Source organism: Pleurodeles waltl, chromosome 6, assembly GCF_031143425.1.
Source record: "Pleurodeles waltl isolate 20211129_DDA chromosome 6, aPleWal1.hap1.20221129, whole genome shotgun sequence".
Lineage (NCBI taxonomy): Eukaryota > Metazoa > Chordata > Amphibia > Caudata > Salamandridae > Pleurodeles > Pleurodeles waltl.
Window position 1 is genome coordinate 1,721,512,220 of NC_090445.1, and position 23,498 is coordinate 1,721,535,717.

The 23,498-nt window shown below is 49.4% G+C and overlaps 1 protein-coding gene across 2 annotated transcripts in view; it reads left to right on the plus strand.

Annotated features, from left to right (window-relative positions):
- Positions 1–11,775, plus strand: part of PPP1R18 (protein phosphatase 1 regulatory subunit 18) — a 100,367-nt gene extending 88,592 nt beyond the window's left edge. For both annotated transcript variants that reach the window (XM_069241951.1, XM_069241952.1), the window contains exon 4: positions 7,212–11,775. In XM_069241951.1, the coding sequence (XP_069098052.1) occupies positions 7,212–7,231 (20 nt within the window). In that variant the 3' untranslated portion in view covers positions 7,232–11,775. The remainder of the gene's footprint in view (positions 1–7,211) is intronic.
- The last annotated feature ends 11,723 nt before the right edge of the window (positions 11,776–23,498 follow it).

Consider the following 23,498-nt stretch of genomic DNA (forward strand, 5'->3'; position numbering starts at 1 on the left):
CACTTGGTACGTGGGACCAAGTAAGTGTTGCTCAGGAGACACCAGTTTTTCAGTCACAATAGTGACACTGGCACCAGCGTCCCTGTAGACCCCTGCATCACACCATTTATCAAGGGCAGAGTCCTGTACTCACCCATATTAATGGGACAGACAGCAAGGTGGCAAGATCAATGCCCCCATCAGAGACTAATACAGGCTCTGTTGTCTCTAACTAAACCGGCCCCCACTACATTTCCTAAAGTGAGCCCAGCTAACACTTTTGGACTGACTGCTGCCAGTAGTCCCACCACTACTGCTATTGCTAGGGGCGCTAGAAGTGAAAGTGGGGTTTGTGGTGGTGATTGGCTTGTTGCCTTTCTTAGGACGGGAGCTGGTTCCTGGCCTGTGGCCTTTGTTTTTGCAAACAGAGCACCAAGACTTTTTAGAGTTGAAGGAGGAGGAAGAGGTTTTAGACCCACCCCAAAAGAGTTTTGTGGGTCTGATGAAGACTCCTTACTTTTGTCCTTGTCCCCATCCTTGACAACCTTGCTAAGATTTCTGGAATCAAGAGTCCTCCCTGACTCTAGGTTCCCTGAAACTAAAGCTGCTGCCAACATGGGGTGCTAACTCCATATCCTGTCTCTCTCTCTCTCGCTCTCTCTCCCTCTCTCGACTGCCAAGGCCTATCTGTCTAGGGCTAGCTGTTTCTGCTTAAGCCTCAGCTTGGCCTTCTCCATTCTTAGCTATCTGAGTTCCCAATCTAGGCAATCTTCTCCTGGAGTTGAACAGTGTGATCCCTCAGAGACTGAGGTGACATGAGTGAGCAGAGGAGGATCTGTCTCTATTCTTAGAGACCCTCTCAACTAACCCCCTGGGCACAAAGGGGGGGGGGGTACAGGTATGGTTTCCCTTCCTACTACCTGAAGTACTCAGAGCTAGGCTCGAGGCTTTACTAGGGACTCTGTGATCCTCTGAGGGACCCTGCTGACCCTCCTCAGTATCTAGATCCAGTTTTTCTAACAATTAGGGGGTGGAGAGGGGGGAGTAGAGTCTGCATCTTCCCCTCGACTCCAAGCTATCAGCATGTTCCTGGTCATCCTGGAGGAGGAGGCCTAGAAGCAGACTCTTGTTAGGGTTCCTAGCTGCCTTTAGGTTCCTTTCAGAGCACAGCTCTCTGAGCTCCTGGAAGGTAAGACCCACATATGGTGAGTCCATGGCCTGGGATGTGTTCCCCACTAGACATGTTGTTAGAGTGGTGAAGGTGTTCCTAACTCCTAGACTCTCCAAAAAAGTTTGTAGGAAGGGCTATGCCTAAACCCCTAGCTTACCCAGTCTTAAGAGACTAGCTCCCTGACACTAAGTACAGTGTGTACTCCTAGTCAGTAAGTAGTCTTTCCTGTAGAGAGCACCAAGTGACAGAGGGATACAGCAATAGCAAGTGCTTATCCCACCGGAAGCAGGCCTGGTGTTTGATGAGCACCTATGCTTTTAACACCTTATACCAGGTCCAGATATCCCCTCTTAGTGTGAAGTGTAGGCAGTGACTAGAAGTCAGGCTCTCTAGAGGTAGCTGTGGACGAGCAGCCAAGACTTATCTAGGACACATGCAAAGCTCATGCAATACCACTGTAGTCACACATTACTTACACACATGAAGAAAAACACTCAGTGTTACAAAAATAAAGGTACTTTATTTCAGTGACACATTGCCAAAAAGTACTAGAGATGTAACCCTCCAATAGGAGGTAAGTAACACACTAGATACGTACACTAGCAATCAGAAATAGACATAGAAAGCAATAGAAAAGGTAAGTGGAATCTGTAGAGGGGAGCTGGGGGAACTAGGAAACCCCAAAGGTAAGTACCATAGTGACCCCCAGCGACCAGGAAGAAAGAAGTAAGTTACTGGATTTTCCCCAAACCACCCAAAAGGACTAAAACGAAGATAATGCAGCACCCAGACAAGACTGCAAGAAACCAGCGATGGATTCCTGAAGAGGAAGACCTGTGGAAAAAATGGACAAAATCCAGTAGTCGCAGGAGTGTCCGGTGGTGGCAGGAGCCACTGCTCACCCATTTGTGGTTGCAGGAGTTGGTCGACAGTAGGAGGAAGACGGTCAGCGATGCCATCCTGGAGCCGGAGAAGAGCTCCTGGAGGATGCAGTTGACGTACCATACCAGATGAAAGAATGGAGTCAGTCACTGGTGGGGAAAAACCACCAACAAACCTTGGCAAAGGCAGAAGTCACGATGCATCAAAAGTGGAGCTGTCGGGGACCAGCAAGGTCCAGGAACATTCAACCCCATGGGGGAGTCTTGGGGGACCCTCAGCAAGGCAGAGAGTTCACAGAAGAAAAGCCAGCCCCCACAGGAGACCTACTGGAAGAGGAACCAGGAGTTGCAAAGGAGCCCACACAGCACACCTGGAAAAGGGTCCCACACCTAAGGAGAAGGATGCAGAGGGCTGTGCTTGGCAGGAGGGAGTGCTGGGCGCTGGGGCTACAAGACACCTGAAAGGCCCTTGGAAGGAGATGCCAGCAAGCCTTGGTAGCTGTAAGAGGCACAGTGCACGGGGTACTGTCCTGCTTCAGGAAGGCACGGGCTTTACTCCACCAAAGTTGGACAGCTGGCAGAGAGGACCAAGAGGACTACTCCGGACCACCACCCGTAATGCAGGATCCACGCCGTTCCGGAGGAGAAACGATCCACACAGATGGTCTTCTTTGCAGTTGGTGCCTGCGGAAGCAGGGGAGTGACTTCACTCCATGGGAGATTCCTTCTTTCTTCTCATGCAGACTGACAACTTTCCACCCTCAGAGGATGTACAGCCGGGGAAATGTTACAGAAGCTGAAAGGAGCCATGGAAACAATGTTGCAAGGAGAGTCTTCGTTGTGGATGCAGATTGTCGGTTCCTGGAGGATCCAGTCGCGGTTGCAGAGGTGTCCTGCTGGAATCTTGCAAGCTGAATCTGAGGACCCACCCAGGAGAGAGACCCTAAATAGCCCTGAGAGTGGGATTGGTCACCTAGCCAGGTAAGCACCTATCAGGAGGGGGCTCTGACATCAACTGCCTGACCAGGCCACTCAGATGCTCCCAGAGTTCCCTGCCAACCTTGGATTCAAGATGGCAGAACCCAGGGACCCTCTGTAGGAGCTCTGAGCACCACCCCTGGGGTGGTGCTGGATAGGGGAGTGGTCACTCCCCTTTCCATTTTTGTGCCAGAGTAGGGACTGGTGGTCCCTGAACCGGTGTAGACTGATCTATGCACAGAGGGCACTAAATGTGCCCTTTAAAGCATACCGGTGGCCTGGGGAGGCTACCCCTCCCAAGCCATGTAACACCTATTTCCAAAGAGAGAGAGGGTGCTACCCCCCTCTCCCACAGGAAATCCTTTGTTCTTCCTTCCTGGGCTTGAGCTGATCAAGCAGCAGGAGAGCAGAAACCTGTCCGAGGGTTGGCAGCAGAGAGGGATGCCCAGAAAACCTCAGAAGGCTGGTCGGAGCAATGCTGGGGGTCCTCTAAGGACCCCCCAGAGTGCATGGAATCATACTTCCAATACTGGCAACAGTATTGGGGTATGATTCCGACATGTTTGTTACCAAATATTCCTAGGTTCGGAGTTACCATTATGTAGCTGGACATAAGTACCTAGGGACCTATGTCCGGCACACACACAAAATGGGATTACCACACTCACGAAGTCAAGGAAAATGGAATGCTAGTGCAGGGGTGCCCACACACAGGTACTTGCACCCTGCCCTCTGGGCCAGGACGGCCTGCCATAGGGTTGACTTACAGTGACCGGCTGCAGTGACCAACAGTGAGAGGGAGCATGCACCTTTTCGTGCAGGCTGCAATGGCAGGCCTGCAGACACAGTTTACTTGGGCTCTCTATGGGTGGCATAATACATGCTGCAGCCCATGGGGAACCCCTGGTGCCCCAATGCCCTTGGTACCTGGGTACCATATACGAGGGACTTACAAGGGGGGGCCAGTATGCCAAACGTTGGGTGTGTGTTGTTGAAGTAACCAAATGTACAGGGCCAGAGCACAATGGGGGTAACAATGCCAAGAGAGAGGGTACTCTCCTACGGTGAGATAGACAAGAAATGTAGGGTGGTAAACCAAGAGTAGACATGTTTTGTATTCATGAGATAAAAAGACAAGTAATGTAGGATGGTGGAAGATTGGGGCTCGAGGTGGAATCAAGAATATACAGCTTGGGTATGTGGCAGTCCTGCTGTTCTGCAGCTGCCTCTAAAAACAAAGCGTTGGCTCTGCACTCAGATGTCCACAAATTAAGAGGACACCAACATTACAGCTATGCATTCTGGGTGCTGTAGTCCCTGGTTTGCTTATGTATCTCTAATGAGATTAATCACCTGGTAGCAGTGGGCTGTGGATGGAAAGCTTAGACCTGGACAGTGTCTGTGATGGCGTGGAGTGAGGGGTACCTCACTGGTACATGATGCTGAAGCCTCCCCAGCGAGGCTGAGCCTCTTAACCCCAATCCCATAGCCTGGCGTGAGCCAGAGGGGAGCTAACAAGGGCTGGCCAGGCAGTGTCGGTACATCCTGGCACGATGCAGAGCTGAGGTTCTGAGTGCTGAGGAAGACCAGTGCGACGTTCAGGCCACCGAAGGCAGCGGCCTTACATTACTACCAACTGATGCCACAAGAGGGCACCAGATTACAGAACGTGCTATAAGTGTTCTTGCTGGTATTGGGGGAGAAGCCAGAGCTGTGCAGTGTCTGCTAGCCCTGAGGCTTCAGAGGAGGAAGCGAGGCCTGTGCACGGTTCTCCTCCCACCAGCACCTGCTTGAACCAGAAGCAGCGACCTGCCATGAACAGCGCCCCGCAGCGGTGATCTGTGGGGCTGCGGCGCCCTCATGTGGCCACAGAAGAGAATGCAGCACACATGCTGTTTCTTCAGGGTCTCCCTTGACACCAGAGTGAGGCTGTGCTGCCCTCATGTGGCCACGGAAGAGAATGCAGGGCCTATGCTGTTTCACCGGGGGTCTCCTTGGACACAAGAGAGGCTGTGGCACCCTCATGCTCTTCAGGTACTCCCTCGACACGAGTGGGGCTGTGGCGCCGTCATGTGGCCACGGAAGAAAATGCAGGCCACAAGCTGTTTCTTCAGCAACTCCCTGGACACGAGAGTGAGGCTGTGGCGCCGTCATGTGGCCACGGAAGAGAATGCAGGGCATATGCTGTTTCACCGGGGGTCTCCTTGGACACCATAGTGAGGCTGTGGCACCCTCATGTGGCCACGGAAGAGAATGCAGGGCATATGGTGTTTCACCAGGGTCTCCCTGGACACGAGAGTGAGGCTGTGGCGCCGTCATGTGGCCACGGAAGAAAATGCAGGGCACATGCTGTTTCTTCAGGGTCTCCCTTGACACAAGAGTGGGGCTGTGGCGCCCTCATGTGGCCACGGACGAGAATGCAGGCCACAAGCTGTTTCTTCAGCAACTCCCTGGACACGAGAGTGAGGCTGTGGCGCCGTCATGTGGCTACGGAAGAGAATGCAGCACACATGCTGTTGCTTTTCAGTGTCTCCCTAGACACGAGTGAGGCTGTGGCGCCCTCATGTGGCCACAGAAGAGAATGCAGGGCATATGCTGTTTAGCCAGGGTCTTCTTGGACACAAGAGTGAGGCTGTGACGCCCTCATGTGGCCACGGAAGAAAATGCAGGGCACATGCTGTTTCTTCAGGGTCTCCCTTGACACAAGAGTGGGGCTGTGGCGCCCTCATGTGGCCACGGACGAGAATGCAGTTCATATGATGTTTCTTCAAGGTCTCCCTGGGCATGGGTGGGGCTCTTCTCCTCCCACGAGGGCTGTTACTGTGCTGTTCTCTGCTTTAAATGCTGTCCTTTATTCACGTTCATGACATTCAAAGTGAAAATGCCTATTATAAAAGATGGTTTCACGTCAATGAACGGCAGAATGTAATGCGGAAATGAATAAATGCTCTCAATAAGGGCCACCTTTAGGGCGGTGAGACTGGTGTGACGGCACAGGGGGATGCTCTGTTGATCAATAACTTAGATTTAAAAGCACCTGCTACAGAGGTCCTTGTATGTCCAGCTTCCAGGCAGCGATAGAAGTGTCAAGATAACTCTTGTGATTAATGTTCCTGCTGGAGAGAGAGTTTGGAGTTTTGTCTAGTGGCAGTTATGACTCATCATGAAGTAGCACAGAAGGTTAATGTGCCTGCTGCAAAGAACAGATCTGTTTTTCATGTGGGCAGCTGAATGAATTAGTGAAGCCATCCTTTACCAATGCTTTAAGACAAATTAAATGTATGTGAGAGAGGAGATATGAGGGCACTTTTCCAGGTGGTAGTGAGAGAGTTTGGGGAGGAGGTAATGGGGGAGGGCACCAAAAAGATTGTTGCACCAAGTTCCACCAGCGCTAAAGCCCAGCCCTGCTCTCACAGTAAAATGGCAGGCAGTGTTTTAGTGTATTAACTCCAGATACACACATTAATCATGGATGTCCAGCCTTGATTAGCGAGTTAACCACTCACTGCTGACATTATGCACTGTGGTACTAATGTCCACATAAATATCAAGTCACTCTTTAAAGATTTTTGCTTTACAGTGAGGTTGCGCAATGCTGTTGTCACATTTCAAGATATTCACATGATATAGAGTTACATATCATTAATGTGTGTGGAAATTTCTGTTTTCATGTGTTTATTTCACGGTTTGTTTAGCACAGTCGGGTAGCACAATGATCTTTCTATACACAGGCACATGCCTGGGGCTAAGAAGTAATTAGTGTTGGGACTGGTCACCTTCCATCCCTCCCTATAATGCAGTGCAGAGTAGGCCATCCTCAGCAGAGGAGGAATATTATTCCAGATATCCATTAGGCCCACCACAGTTCCTCTGTACGTGAGCAGTGACACATAGCATCATGTCTCAGTGTAAGAACGGCTGGCTGGCAGTCGCTCTTTCTCAGCTACAGGGGTCACTACAATGCCGTCATCTGGATAGGGCATGCTGTTGGGTTCTCTACCTGAGGGGTGGGCGTAGTAACTATTTCTACTCCAGCTGTAGTAATATGTAAAGCCCATCAGGTCAGTCACACTGTCACACTAGTGGCATCAGGAGGGTTGGGAGTGTGACACCTTGAGCTGACATGCATGTATTATTGAGAATATAACTGATCTCCTCATTGCCCCTTTTTGCACTCTGACCTTTTTTTCTCCCCTTCACAGATGAATCCTGCCGCCGATGATAAAGAGCTTTCACCTTTAGTACTGAGCAGCAATTCAATGCCAGTAAAACATCCTCCATTGCCCGGCCCTCCACAGACAATGCTTCTCGCTCACCCACTATGACTTCCAGGAGGTCATGAACCTTCATCCGTCCTGTGACTGTGCCACACTGATGGGGGGTACAGGGGAGCTCCTTGACACTGCCAAAAAGAACAAGCCTCTCCCTCAAACCAACAGCAAAAGAAGTCAATGAACTTCAACCAAAGGTCAAAGACCAAAGCCAGTATGAACTGGGACCAATAACTTGAAGAAGCCTTTGTGTGCGCTTTCTCCATGTGGGATGAGGTTGTCGTCTCACTTACTGTTTGATGCTGCATGCATCGGTTCGTACAGTGTGTTTGCAAGTTGTTTGCACTGATGTGTTAGGCGTACACCGGTCGTCGGTGAATGAGAGCCTGCTGATCGTTTCCACTGGGTGCCAGAGTATGGGACTCTGATGGGGCACTCCCTCCTTCCCATTCTATGGATTCTGAAGCTCTTTGCCCTTTTCCTGGACCGTCCTAGGTTGCTGGGGCAGAACTTGCCCTCGTAGTAAGGCGAGATTCCAAGGACAGCGGCATCCAGTTGACAGATATTTCTCATTCTATTCAGGATCAAATTTGCTCTGTTAAATGTCATTGTCTTGATGCTATGACAGTTTTAAGAAGTTTACCAAACCGTCTGATGCCAGAAGTTCAATGGCTGGTGATGTTGAGTGGTTGTTTAATGTTATTTTAGGGTCATCACCCCTTCTCTTCTTGCCATCCTTCCGCTGTCTGTCCATCTGGTTTGAAGATATTGTGTCTGGTAGTACTCCCCCATCGTCTGATGTCTGTCTGACATCCTTTCACTCTATGCCTGTCTGAAGAGTTTGAAGATACTGTGTCTAGATACAACTCCTCTGTCTGATGTCTGTCTGAATGATGTTCGACTTCGTCCATGGCCTGGTGGCTGTCTATCCAATGTCTGGCATCTTTTCATCACCTATCGGAAGTCTTTGAAGATGTATTACCCCATTGTTTGATGCCTGTCTTTCCAACATCTGACGTCCATTGTTTGATGTCTGCAGGTCCAGCATCTGGCACTGTGAATAGTCTGATGTGTGTCTGTCCAGCATCTGACGTCCTTTTCATCGCATTCATGAGTTTTGCAGCTGCAGTACTCTATTGTCTGATGTCTGTCTGTCCAGCGGTTGACATTATGAATTGTCTGCTGTGTGTCTGTCCAGTGTCTGTCATTCTCTCATCACTTGTCTAAAGTGTTTGAAGCTTCAGTGCTCCGGTGACTGATGTCTGCCTGACGCTTGACACCATCCATTGTAATGTTTCATGATCTCCACCGTTGGATGTCTGTCCACTACCTTTGAGATGTGTGTCCGCTGTTGTGGAGTGAAGGGTCGCATAACTTCCCTTTGTTTGTGAGGGCAACATTGACAGGAACTGGAGTGACACGCAGAGATAATAAAAGTGACAGTTAAAGGTGATTAAATGACATGTGCAGACAAGACAAAAACATTTGCCAACAAGTAAAATTACACTGGAGACAATGACATTCTCTTGACAATGAAACAGCGTTAGAAGATAATGTAATCAAATTGACATTGATGACACTGCAATGACACTGAGCGACAAAAGAGTTCAATTAACAATGGAGCGACAATATTGGACAACAGATGAACATCAACAGAAAGTGGAGTAAATGTAACACAAGAATAACGGAGAAACAGAGACAGACAACACAAGAACAATGACAACGAAACAACTTTAGATACAGTCAAAGGATACTGGCACACAATGTAACAATCTTTACCAGAAATAGCAAGATTTTGTTCAACAGTGGAAGCTGCAATCCACAATGGGATTCTATCAAAAGGTAATGCCAGACAATGTATTTATGTCATCGGCAATGGAACAAAAGAGTTGTGCTGTAAGACAATAGAAGCGATTCAGCGAACAGCTTCACCAACAATCGAGACAATGTATCAACAGCAATTAACAATGTAACTCAAGGAAACCAAACCACCCCTCAGACCGTTGATGATGTACACAGAGAGCGGGCCTCTTCTTTTATGGTTCATGCTACTGTTGAAAGGCGGCAAAAAGTATCTACTAGCCGAGCGCTTGGCATCCAGCAATTAACGGGTTCTAGAACACACAAGCACTTGATACGTCAACTGATCAAAAGAGATCAACTAAGATCAAAATCCACTGGAGCCGCCCACAGAGGAACTGAGCCGCTAAATGGAAAGGAGACCTCTCTGAACCCTCTCCTGCCATTTTCTCGCCACGTTCTAGGTTTGTGCGGACATCTCAGGGCCTTTCCCCTCCACAACTCTCCCACATGGACAGAGCTCTTAGGACCTTTCCACTCGCCACCTTCTATAAATAAGACTGAAGCGGGAGCATCATTCAGTGTCAAATAAATCGAATGGGCCATATTGTCCAAACGTTTGGGCCACACAAGGGGCAGAACAGAAAGTTAGACTTTGTTCCCATGATGGGAGGGTGGTAAGGAGAGCGACATCGACATAGAGGTCAACGTAGCCTGAAGTGGGCAGTGCGGGCAGATCGCCATGCTGCAGTGTAGGCTGGAGTGTAGTGGGGGACTGTATAGATCGGATGGTCGTGTGAGTAGAAGGTGTAAGTGCCAGTCATTTCCAGGGTGCAGTAGGGTCTGTAGCCACCACTGATGGTAACCCTGGTTTTCCACTCTGTATCATGGTGAGGCATTCTCTCTAGTGTCACAAGGAGATTTCTAGACCTCTGCAGTTTCTTTCGATAGCCCTAGGGTGGCAGTACAACTGGTACAGGAGGGTGTGGGAGGGAGGCCGGATGGGAACAAAAGTCACTTCTAACTAGGGGGTGACGGGGTGGAGCCCGGAAAGATAGTAACTCCAGCAGTAGAGTCTCCAAGCCAGTATAATTTAAGACTTACCAATCACTAACATCCTCTCCTCACACTCTTTGGTGCTAGAAAACCCCAAAGCTGCACCGCAATATCTTCCCGCTGTTCCCCCGCAGACACTGCACCCCCACCTCTCTGTGTAAGTAATGGTAGATTCACTGGCAACTGTGAATATGCAGAATTCGAAGACCCCTCTCCCCAGTGTGAAAGGACTTGAGACCCACCTTCTCAGACCCACCACTCACACCTTAGAGGCCACCACACACCTCTTCCACTTCACTGGTCTTAACATCTGAGAATCTACAGCAGTGAAAGACACCACAACTGCCCATCTACCCCCTGGTCCCATTGTAATGTCTGTAAACATCTAACGCACCACGTTTCCCTCCCAAACCATTCCCTGTCATCTGGAGGTAACACAGCGCTGAGAGACACCACACACGCACTCCATCCGACCTCCCAGCCCAGTCTACCTTCTGTAAGACGTCTCGTTTGATAATCTCTTGACATAGCCCACCTCTGTCCCAGACTCTTCATAGTATTGTTGGAAGACGGCTGGCCCTCACTGCCCCTCGCGCCAGTACTGATGTGCTGAAGAACATGTTTCTCTCCTTTTCACTGTCCAGCGTTGGGAGGAATGTATGCACAGTCTCCTTCCACTGATTACCACCCAGTGTGTGGAGGCCTCCGGACCTGCCCTCCCAGAGCTCGGGCTCCACATCCTCCACTGGAGGCTTCATCAGGAAGAGTAAAAGTCCAGACACGAAGGAAGGAGGTTCTACCTTCTGCTCAAATGAGGTCCCTAGCGGTGGGAAACCATTGGGTCTGGGGGTCTGCAAGTGTTCCTGCTCCCTAACCAGGACCCCACCCTTGCGTCTGTGGTTGGGAAACCCTTGTGTCCAGGGGTCTGTGGGTGGCCCTGCTCCCTAACCAGGAGCTTAGCTGTGGGAAACCCCTGTGTCTGGGGGTCTCTGGGTGTTCCTACTCCCTAACTAGGACCCTAGCTGTGGGAAACCCCTGTGTCTGTGGTTGGGAAACCCTTGTGTCCAGGGGTCTGTGGGTGGTCCTGCTCCCTCTCAGTCAGGCCAGTTGGCCAGACATAACAGAAGCCGCCACACCTCAGGCTCTAAATTTCAAAATGTAGGCCACATTCTTTGGATTGTGGTGCATTTTCAATGGATAATCACCAAACAGCCGCCGACACGTAATTCATGAGCAAAGATCAGAGTCACCAAGAGAGATTTGCTGTTGCCCAAACAGAGTGGAGAGGAGAAAACCATTTTTTTTATTTGTTACTCTCGGATGCACTGTCTCTGTAGTTGGCTCCGCGTGACTGTGTGAGTCCGACGTGATCGCTGAGTGTGAGTGGGAGCCAACGAGTGTTGCCACTGAGCCCTGGTCAGTGTTTTTATACCCCTTTACCAGGCAGTACTTCCAGGGTCGCTGACCCCACCAGACACTCCTTGGGTATTTTTCATTTGTTTGTAAAAAAGAACAATTGTGGATTTTTTTGTATGTAAAAATGTTACTTTTTCACGCATATGATGTTGAGACTGCCACTTAAGCACAGCTTTCTTATTTTTACAATTCAAAATAAAGCCATTTGATCAATCTCTTAAAATCTCTTAAAAGTGTTTACAGACGCTGCTGGCACAGCCTGGACTCCTGGGGTCTGTTTTTGTGGAAGTCAATGGAGGAGAGAAGCCATTGGAACATCAGGAAAATGATGTGGCTTGCTGAAGACATTGTATTGTAATTGCATTTATGTAGCGCATACTATCCCTGGTGAGGCATTGAAGCGCTGTACGCCAGCAGTACGCTGGTCAGAGGTTAAGCCTGTGTTATGGGGATTGGTCTTGCCCATTCAATCCACCAGTCCATGTGTTCTCTTGGGTTGGATTAAAGTTCTAGGAGTTAGTTGTGATCATTGGAGGGGGAGCGGGGGATGTTGGTGGGGCCACAGGGTGAGCGAGAGGGGGTGAGGTATTACAGGGTGCGGGGCTGTCACTTTCCAAAACTGAACAGTTGTGACCTTTGAAAAGAGCTGTGAGTAATTTGAAGAAATACATTAGTAGAGATTAAGCCATATATGCCTGGGACTTAGGGAAGGTTGTGCTCAGAGAGAGGAGGCCTGCGGAGGATGGAAGAAAGCGAGCGACATTGAAAAACAAAAAGGGGAGGTGACTGTTCGACGTTTTAAGTACACATCAGCCTGCAGAGAATCACCAGACATCTGATCTCTGCTTCAGAGAGGCGATGACTGGTGCAGAGATCTCACTCTTCACTGAGCCCCTGTTGTGAGAGCTCCAGGCCGGAGACACCTCTGCTGCCGGAAGCATCACTTTACACAAAGGCGGGCGTCGGAGAGCAGCCTGGAAAGGACATTCGAAAGAACAACCAGCCTAAATCAGTCCTTCAGAATATATTCTTTATAAACATTTATCACCCAAGTCATCATTATACCAAAGTGGTAACTAATCTAAATTATGCAGCAAGGGAAGAAGCCACATTTTTCTTTGTTAAAACTACTAGTGGTTTTCACTCTTGGGTTGAAACTCCACGTGGTGTCATAAGACCATGTTGGATCTACTGCTGGAGATGGATAAACAATCAGTAGTTATAGCTAATGTAATTGATGATATGATGAATAGAACACTAGTAATCCAGGGTCATTAAACCGACCGATAACGAAAGGTTTGAGAAACCGTAATGCACAGAGAGGAGGAGAGCTTGCATGCAGTATTACCAGGGGCTGCCAGTTAGCGTGTTTACACTGTGTCTTAAAATCAGTAGTAGAGAACCGGTGTCCTAATGAAAACTAGCATTAGCTAAGCCAATAGGTCTCTCCTTTGGGACCTATTGCCTTTGCCATTTTTTTTAGCCATCCTTAGTGATGTACAGCTAAAGAACGAAACGCAAGTAACAAGGCTGCCCTCATTTTGTGCATGTGCCTTTTGCTGAATGATTACTGCTATACTACAGAAAGCCTGTGAAACAATTCATGTGATTCCGTCTGAGCAGAGCTATGGAAGGAGTGCTCCTGACGGACAAGTAGATATTATGGAGACCTGTTTGCAATGTGCAGAATGATTGGGCCTGATTTAGAGCTTGACGAATGGGTTACTCTGTCACAAACATGGTGGACATCCCGTCCGCCATATTGCGATGTCCGTTGGACATAATGGAATCATAATAAGGTGGACGGAATATTCGTAATGTTTGTAATGGAGTAACCCCATCCGCCAATCTCTAAGTCAGGCCCATTGTCTGTCATTTTCTAGGCTGAGGTATGGAATCAAAGGCCAAAAGAGACGAGGAAGTATTCCTTCATCACCAGTTATTGAAGCCCCACTGATATTACAAGGCCCTCTGCTCTCAGTGCTTAAATTGCAAAGGAATAAATGCCAGGACCCACATTTTCTTCAGCAACCCGCTGATCCTGAGTGCCCGGGTTGTTTCTGTACTTGTTGATGTATATTTGCAGCGCACCAGGTTTTTTTTTTTGCATAATGTAAGTGGCCTCAGATAATAATGTAATCAGTCAACACTTTTTATTGTCTACATTTTTGGAAAGATGACACACCATTCAGACATGCTACAACTTTAGCGTTTGACATGCAGACTATGTACCGATTGTAGCAGCGAAACCTTAACTGTCTGACCTATCCCACTCCATAGAGGAAACCCTCTCTATCAGTCATTCCAGTGGTGTAGTAAGAGTGTCATGAGCTTAATGCAATCATGGAAAGTGGTCCTCCCCATTCCAATTAGGAAGTAAAATACTGCCATAGCTTGGGTGCTGAATGCCCTAAAGAATCCTGGCCCTCAGTGCCAATGCACCGGCTGCACAATTCAGTGCTACACCCTTGACTCATTCTTATCCGAAGGCATTCTGTGGACATATCCTGCCTCATCACTAAGGTCTCATCTGCACCCGACCCTGCAGTCAGGCTGGTGGACTGAACAAATGGGGCGGAGGGACACAATATGTTGAAGGGGTTTGTACAAAGAAATAAACACTATTCAAGCATGTATATGTACAGGTACTGAAGAGAGCCTAGATTGAACCTCTTCTTCCTGTTAATGGACAGAAGGGACCACAATGGAGAGAGTAAAAAGTCCAAATAAGCCAAGGGCCCAGAAGAGGAGAGTGCAGGAAAGAGCCCCTTTCTGACATGGTCACTGCCTGGTATTCGATGCAATTTTGACCAAAAGTCCACTGGGTTCCTTCTAACCAGGTACCCGGTGTAGGAAGCTGGCCCAGTGTGTGGTGGACACCTATGGTGTTACACCTTATACTGGGTCCAGCCAAATCCCAATTAGTTAGTGTACAGTGTCTAGATAACCAGGGCCCTCTAGTGGTAGCTGTGGTGAACAGCCAAGACTTATATAGAAGGCATGTGAAGCACCTGCAATACCACAGTAGTCACACAGTCACTTATCACACATGAAAGGAACCATATTGTGTTGCAAAAATAAGGGTACTTTATTCCAGGCACACCAAACTAGACTCCCTCCGGCAGTATGAACACACAAGATATACACAGGTAAGTACCCAGAAAAGGCATAAATTAGCAAGGGCCCTATAGGAGGGCCAAACCATATACAAAAGAAATGGAAAACAAAAGGGTGTCCCCCTCCAGTGTGTATTGAGTAGTTAGACAAGGGCTGGGGAAGAGTGGATCCCAAAAGGTAAGTACCTAGAAGATCCCCAGTGGCTGGGTGCAGAGAGGTAAGTTACCCAGTCTTCCCATAGGCTAACATGGGAGAGTCGTGGTTGGTGAAATGCAGAAATGGGACCAGACCGGTGGAACCTAAGGGTACATACGGGGAGAGGAGGACCTGCAAAAGAAGGGGACAGAGTCCAGTCCACCCGGGAGTGTCCAGGTGGGGCATGAACCAATGCCCACCCTTCTGTAGCTGAAGATCCGGGTCAACAGTGATGGATAAAGTCCAGCTGTGGGGTCCAGGAGCTGCAGAGAACTCCTTGAAGTCACCTGCAAGCTGTCCCTCGCCAGTCGCCGGATTGCGTACTGGTCAGTGGTCAGGAGGACTGCCAACATGCACAGGTAAATGCAAAAGAGCCGTTGGAGGTTTTGCAGAGCTGAGGAAGGATCAGCATGGTCCTGTGGTCTGTACCCTTGGAGGGGTGTCCGGACGGACCCTCAGAATGCAGGAGAGCCATAAGATGTAGTGGTAGCCCCCACAAGCAACCCACTGGCAGCAGGCACAGTAAGTCACAGTGAGGCCCGGGCAGCACACCTGAAGAGGCGTCCCACGTCCCTGGAGCTACAGAGAGGAGACTGTCCTTGCAGACATAGAGTGCTGGGGCCGGGGCTACTTAGAGCCTGAAGATCCCTTGGAGCAGGAGTCAACAAGCCTTGTTTGGTGCAACAGTTGCGGTGCACAGGGGTTCTGTCCCAGTGGCAGAGGCAATGGCTCACCATCTCCCACGTTGGACAGAAGGCAGAGAGGACCCAGGGGATCCCTCAGAACCACCGCCGGTGTTGGAGGATCTTCACAGATCCAGAGCACAGAAGAACCCATCAGCCGGATGTCATTGCCTTAGGTACCTGCGAATGCAGGAGAATGACTCCTTCATTTCAAGGGAGTTTCCTTCTTTCTGAAGCTGAAGTCTTGCCACCCCCCGGGGATGCACAGCCATGGAAATAGTGCAGAATCCTGACAGGAGCCTTCAGTTGCAGGAGGTGTTGGAGTCTTGTCCGGTTCTTGTTTAGCCCAGCAGCAGTTCCATAGGCCAGGAGCAGAAGAGGTCTTTGCAGAGCGGTCCTGGTGAAGTCCTGCAAGGCGAATCTGGGGACCCACCCACAAGGGAGTCCCTAAATAGCCCAAAAAGGTGGTGTGGTCACTCTCTGGGGTGACCACCTATCAGGAGGGGTCACTGACTTCAGCTACCTGGCCTACCCAGTCAGATGCTCCCAAAGGCCTCTGCACATCTTGTTTCCAAGATGGCAGAACCAAGTAGCCAACTGGAGGAGCTTTGGGGACCACCCTAGGGGTGTGGAGATGGACAGGGGAGTGGTCCTCCCCTTGCCTTGGTGTGTGTTGTGCCAGAGTGGGGACCAGTGGTCCCTCAACTGGTGCAAACCGGTTATGCAAGGAGGCCACCAAACGTGTCCTTAAAAGCAGCCCTGCGGCGTGGGGAGGCTACCCATCACCAGCCCAGTAACACCAATTTCCAAAGGACAGGAGGTTGCACACCTCTCCTACAGAAAATCCTTTGTTCTGCTGTCCTGTGCTCGAGCTGGTCAAGCAGCAGGAGGGCAGAACCATGTCTGGAGGATTGCACCATCACGGGCTGCCCACAGACCCTGGAAGACTAGTAGAAGCACAACTGGGGGATCCCCCGTGGAACCCCCACAGTGCCTGGAATCATCCCACCAATACTGGAATCAGTATTGGGTATGATTCTGACATCTTTGATACCAAACATGCCAAGGTTCAGAGTTACCATTATGTTGCTAGACCACAGTGGCTTCTCTGCACTTATGAAGTCCGGAGAATTGGAACTGGAGTTGTTAGGGGCACCTTTGCTCATGCAGGGGTGCCCACACACAGAGGGACCTGCACCCCACCCTTTGGGCTGAAAGGGTCTACCATAGGGGTGACTTAGAGTGACCTGGTGACCCAGCTACATAATGAAAACTCCAAACCTGGGCATGTTTGATATAAAACATGTCAGAATCATACCCCAATACTGTTGCCAGTATTGGTTGTGTGATTCCATGCACTCTGGGGGCTCCTTAGAGGCATTGAGGATAACATTTGGTGCCCTCTTTGCATAAACCTGTTTGCACCAGTCCAGGGACCCCGGGTCCCTTCTCTTGTGGGAAACTGGACAAAGGAAAGGGGAGTGACCACTCCCCTGTCCATCACCACCCCAGGGGTGGTGCCCAGAGCTCCTCCAGGTGGCCGCTTGATTCTACCATCTTGATGCCAAGATGTGCAGAGGTCCTTTGGAGCATCTGAGTGGCCAAGTCAGGCAGGTGACGTCAGAGGCACCTGCTGATAGGTGTTCACCATACTAGGTGACCAAACTCCCCTTTAGGGCTATTTAGCAACTCCCTTGAGGGTGGTTCCCTAGATTCGACGTGCAAGACTCCACCAGGACTCCTCTGCCTCATTTACTTTGTCTTCTGGCCACAGGAACTGCAACTGGACTCTTCAGGAACTGACAATCTGTAACTTCATCAACAGGACTGCTTAGCAACATTGTTTCTCCGGCTCCTTCCAGCCTTTGCAACATTTTCCCAGCTGTGCATCCTCTGAGGTCAGCGAGACTTTAGCCTGCGCCAAGAAGCAAGAAGAATCTCCTTTGGAGTGAAGGAGTCAATCCCCTGCATCTGCTCCTCTGCATCTGCAGACACCAACTGCATAGGGGTGCTCACCACACACCAGGCCAACTTCCTACTCTGGGTACATAAGTAATATCTAATAGGGACTTACAGGGGTACACCAGTATGCCAATTGTGGGGTGGATGAAGTACCAAAACAACCAAATTTGGAGGAGAGAGCACAATCACTGGGGTCCTGATTAGCAGGATCCCAGTGAAAACAGTCAAAGCATACGGACATCAAGCAAAAAGTGGGGGTAACCAGGCCAGAAAGAGAGGACTTTCCTACACCCGCTGCCAGGTCTCTTTCCCCGAAACTGTACAATTGTTCCCCAATTAGCAATACCTTTGGCCCTCCTGTGAGTCCCTAGTAGAGAGAACCCCTGATACCTAGGGTGTGGGTATCAAAGATGGTTCCCTAAGGTGGCAGCACTAATTGTGCCACCCTCAGGAACCCCTCACCTAGCCCATGCAGACTGCCATTGCAGCCTGCTTGTCTTGGTGCGGATAAAAGTGAAAACACGACACGGCACACCGCCTGTGCACCATGTCCCCAAACACTGCATGCAATATATGTAAGTCACCCCTAGAGCAGGTCTTACAGCCCTATGGCAATGTGCAGTATATTACATGTGAGGACATATCCGCTTGAGCAGATATGCCCCTACTATGTCTTTGTTGATTCCTAGATATGGTGAGCGGCCAGGGATGGCATCTTAAGTACATGTGCTGGACACTGGCCAATACGAGTCCACCAGCTACAGGATAGCTTCACTGAAAATAGGGATGCTTGATATCAAACATCTCGTATTGAAGAACCCTCACTGATGCCAGTGACGGATTTATCAATACATGCACCCAAAGGGCACCTTAGAAGTGCCCAGTGAAAAACCTACCGACTACATATGTGGGGACTGGCCTGTTTAGCCAGTCTGCCACTAACAGACATGAGACTGACCTCCCAGGGTGAGGGCCTGTGCTCTCTGAAAGTCAATCACAAAGTATGCTCTGGGAGAGGTGTTTTGCACACCCCATCCAACTGTATGACCTGTAAATCTGGGTTCCAAAGCAGGGGTGTTAGAAATGGGGTCTCTAGTTGGCAGAGGTATACACCCTTGTCCAAGAAGGGACCACAGTCCTAGTCAGGGTAAGTCACACACAATCCAAATTATCCTGTGCCCACCCTCTGGTAGCTTGCCACTGAGCAGTCAGGCTTAGCTTTGAAGGCAATGTGTAAAGGTATTTGTGCAATAAATCATACAATAACACAATGAAAACACCACAAAAATACACCCCACAGGTTTAGAAAAATAGATAATATTGATCTGAATAAAATAAGGTCAAAACGACAAAGATCTAATAAGCATGCATTGAAATTTCACTTTTAAAAGGTTTTAAGGGTCCTAATCCTTAGGAATAAATAGTTGTCTCTTTGTTACATACAGTACCTGGTATGCGTAAAAAATAACAATGCATGGAGACCACAGAGGAGAAGCTATGTGGAAAAATGTGTTGCGTTGAATCTTACGATGCAGCACAGACGATGCGTAGTTTCTTTCCACACTGCAAGGGGCTTGCATCATTTTTTGGCATGCAGTCTTAGTTCCTCACTGTGATGCTGGGATATTTTGATGCCCAGGCATGAGGTGTGAAAATCCTAGACTCACTGGAAGAAGGCACTGGCACTGCCTCAATCCGGTAGGCAATGAGTAAAATGTTTCTGTTGCAAGGCAGGTGCTGCATCGAATTTCCACTCTGGGAAGTTTGGCTGTGTCGTTCTGGTCAGCTGTGCGGCGATTACTCGGTTGCAGGGCAGGCTTTGCATTGATTTTCGAAGCACAAGTAATTTCTTGAAGAGATTAAGTCTTTGTTGGCCCTGAGACTTCAGAAACAGGAGGCAGGCTTGAGCCAAGCTCTTGGAGAGCACTTTTGGGGGAGGGCAGAGTCCTTCCAGCATAGTCAGAGAACAGTAGGGCAGAAGTCCTTCTCAGCAAAGCAGATGAGTCCTTTGGAGAGCTAGGCAGCTCCTCTGACAGGGTGCAGGTTTAGGTCCAGAAGTGTCTGAGTTGGTGGGGTCAGAGACCCAGTTTACAGACCCCAAAAATGTCTCTGAAGTGGGGGAGACTTCAAAGAGTGGTTTTGAAGTGCACATGTTCCCCTTACAGTCCAGTCCTGTCTGCCAGGGTCCTAGTGGGGGTTGATCAGTCTATTGTGTGAGGGCAGGCCACTAGCCTTTTGAAATGTGTCAGGCCCTCCGCCCTCCCAGCCCAGGAAGACCCATTCAATATACAGATGAGACTGAGTGTTCTGTGTTAGTTGTTGTCTGAGTGAAATGCACAAGGGAGCTGTCAACCAGCACAGACCAGAGGTTGATTGGAGACCAGCTGTAAGACATTCTAAAATAGTAATATTAAATCCAACCTCCCCAATAAGCAGGATTTTCTATTGCCATTGTGGCCATACTAAATATGATCTGGTTAACCCTTTCTAATCAGAATCAAATATACCACTCAAACAGTATATGAGGGCAGTCCTAATGCTAGTTTATGAAAGGAGCAGGCCTCACAATAGTGGAAAACGAATTTTTCCACTACCAGGACATATAAAACACATGTACATACCCTCCCTTTTACCTACATAGCATCCTGCCCTATGGGTTACCTAGGGCCTACCTTAGGAATGCCTTATATTTAAAAAAAGTGGAGTTTAAGGCTCGGCAAGTACTTTTAAATGCCAAGTCGAAGTGGCGGTGAAACTGCACACACACAGACCTGAGACATGGTTAGAGGGCTACTTATGTGGGTGGCACAATCAGTGCTGCAGGCCCACTAGTAGCATTTAATTTACAGGCCCTGGGCACATGTATGGTAACACTCATAGGATGCTGCTGGACACACACAGGTGACGGGGGGAGCACACAGACAACAAAGAGGGTAAGGCACTAGCCAAGGAACTGCGGGAAACAAAGGGAAATGTGACAGTGAGGGACACCAAAGTGGGTGTGAAATATGGCGAGGATTGGAAATCCAGTGCAACCGTGGAACTGGTTGCCAGGCATTGAGCTAATGTTTCTGGTAGCCTAAATAGGACTTTACCCTCCAGATCAGGCAATGACCTTAATCCATGAAGTGAGTGAGCGTGACCGATGGAAGTTAGCGGCCTAGCACTCCTGTTCATCTAAGCTTCCAGAAGCATGTTCTCCTTCAGTGATGGTCGGCTAACCTGATTGGCAACACAGAAGAACTGCTGTGAAGAACCAAACATTTCCAGCGGAAAGCCTAGCACACTCTGCATCTGTTGTCAGCCTTCGCCAGTTTTCCCTCCAAACACATGGCACACTTGGAACACACACTTTTACTCACTTGCAACGCATTGGGCATAACACCCATTGTTGATTCTTGTGGACTTCTTTCTTGAAATTTACCCTGTGTTGTTCCCTTCTCTGGAAGAAAAAAGGTTCCCAAATATCCTCAGGTCATCCCACGCATTTTTCCTCCTGTTGCCTTCACCATATGGGGACATATGGTTGGGGGTTCTCGCCCACCACCTACCCTCCCAAAAAGACTCACACTTAATTTTTATTTTGTAGAGCAAGGCCTTGTCCAGCACAGCGAACAAGCTCACAAATTTGCCCGTCTCCTTCACAATCGGGTCTCGATATAAAAACCTCCTGCAATAGGGCCTACTTCAGAGTGCGCTAAGGGCCCACGTGCTGGGTCAATTCTAGTGTGAATTGAGCATCACCTTTCAGAAGAGAGTGCACAATTTAAATGCCTGGGGAGACAGATGGACCTTTGGGACCATTCTGTCAAACCATCAGGGTTAATTGCCAGGCCCTCCTCTTTTGCTTTCATGGGTAAGTCTAAGATATTTGTAAGAGGTCCTGCCAGACCAAGAAGCTTGTCCTGGTAGCCTTTCCAATTCACGTCGAACCATAAGGGTCACTAGAGAATTTGCTCATAAATGCAGATATCTTTCGGTCTACCACCAGGGTTGCTTCCAGCTTCCAGGTAATGAGGGTCTAGGGCATTTAGCGTGAAGGATATTCCTGACATACCTATCTAGGGATTTCTTGAAGTGCCACGGAGTTACTGAGCCCAAAGTAGGGATGAGGCCTCTTTCTCCTGATGTCCAGGGGCCGACCTTCTATTCAGCCCTAGCAACTGGTCCAAGTATCCCTTCTGCAACTGACTCTCAGGATTACGGTGGTCCGAGCAGTCCAAGGTTGGGATGATATAGGATAGTGAACATAGGCACACAGCTCAAAATGTGTGCAACAGCAGCAACCAAAAATAATTGCCCAGCCGAATGTGCACTTTTATGAAAAAAAAGGAAGTATTTTATTTCTACAGCTACCCAACATAAAACTGAAGTCTGACATTTACAAACAATTACAAAGTCCCCCTTGGAGTTGGGGCTGTAGTGTTTCTTTGGCGATTCCCTGCCCCACTCTCTCCTCACGTTAGCGAGAGTGGTAAATTCCCATTCACTATTGGTAACATAAATGTTACCAATGTGGCCTCTCCTGGCATACCGGGTCATGGCCCTTACTGTATGGCAGTCATTTTCAGGCTGACCTCCTACTGCCATACGGGGTCACTGACTCAGCACTACGCACGGGCTCTGGCCCAATTGGTTCAGCAATGCGCATGGCTCACTTCATGGCGGCCTTCCCCTTGCATACAGGGGTTGCCCTGCGCACGAGTAAATGACCCGATAGGTGCAGCAGCTGTTTTCTCACACCTCGCAGAGGGAGACCACTCGACAGGGCTCCCCACTGGACTTTGCGCTCTCCTCTTCCTCAGAGTGAACACTGGTCTTGGCAAGCAGGCAGGCTCTGATGTTCCAAGCTCTACATCCTTCATGCATTGTACCACTCGTAGACATACGCACATCTAGCATATGCATTCACCACGCATGCACTGCACAGCACTGCATGATCCTAGTATTGTACACTTCCTAGGCACGGATAACCCAGCGCAGACACACCACTGCTGCACTGCCCAGCACTTCTCAACAAACTGGTAACGGCACACAGCAGCGGAATTTTAAAAAAGAGTGAGTCTGTAGGCCTCACTCAAGTACCAGGCTCAAAAGGATCTTTTCACTTTTACCGATTTACACAGTGCACATGCTGCTTAACTCCTGGTGAAGACTGTAGCCTTCCACCACTATGAGGGCAGCACTTTGGGTTCCTCCCACACCAACAAGACCGCAGTCCTTCAGACAGGCATATGTCATGGCACACATACGTGATCCATATTTGCCTATTACAACAAACATTCTCGATCCAGAAATTAGTACATTAGGGCGCTCAAGGCAGATCTGCACGTCCATTACCATGCAGAGGTCTTTTCCATCCCAACACTTAGGCCCTCATTATGACCCTGGCAGTCTTCTGACTGCCAGGGCCAGGGTTGAGGTTTCACTGCCAACAGGCTGGTGGTGAAGACCGTCACATTATGAGTGTGGCGGCTTGGCCTCTGCCAATCTGCCACCTCCCCACTCATACCGCCAGAGCAGTTGAACCCGCCAAGCTGGAAATAAGCATCTCTGACCCAGCAGTCCACAGAAGACCGCCGGCGGTATTTTGAGCCTGCTTTCCATCAGGGTGTCTGAGGCAGTAGCACAGCCACAAAAACCCTGGCTGAAAGGCTACCGGTGACAGGGAATTTCTTCCCTGTCACCGGCAGACTCCCCCCCACCACCCCCAGCAAGCCCAATACACCCCCACCACCCTCCAGGTACAGCGCGCCCCCTCCAGGTACAGCGCCCCCCTCCCCGCATACATACACACAGACACCCACACGCACCCGCATACACTCACCAACACTGACGTACACCCATTCACTCACATGCATCCATACACGCATTCACTGCAACACTCGTACTCGCATTCACTTCAACACTCATACTTGCATTCACTTCAGCACTTATACACAAACGCAGACAAACACCCACTCACACACGCACACAAAACACCGCCCAC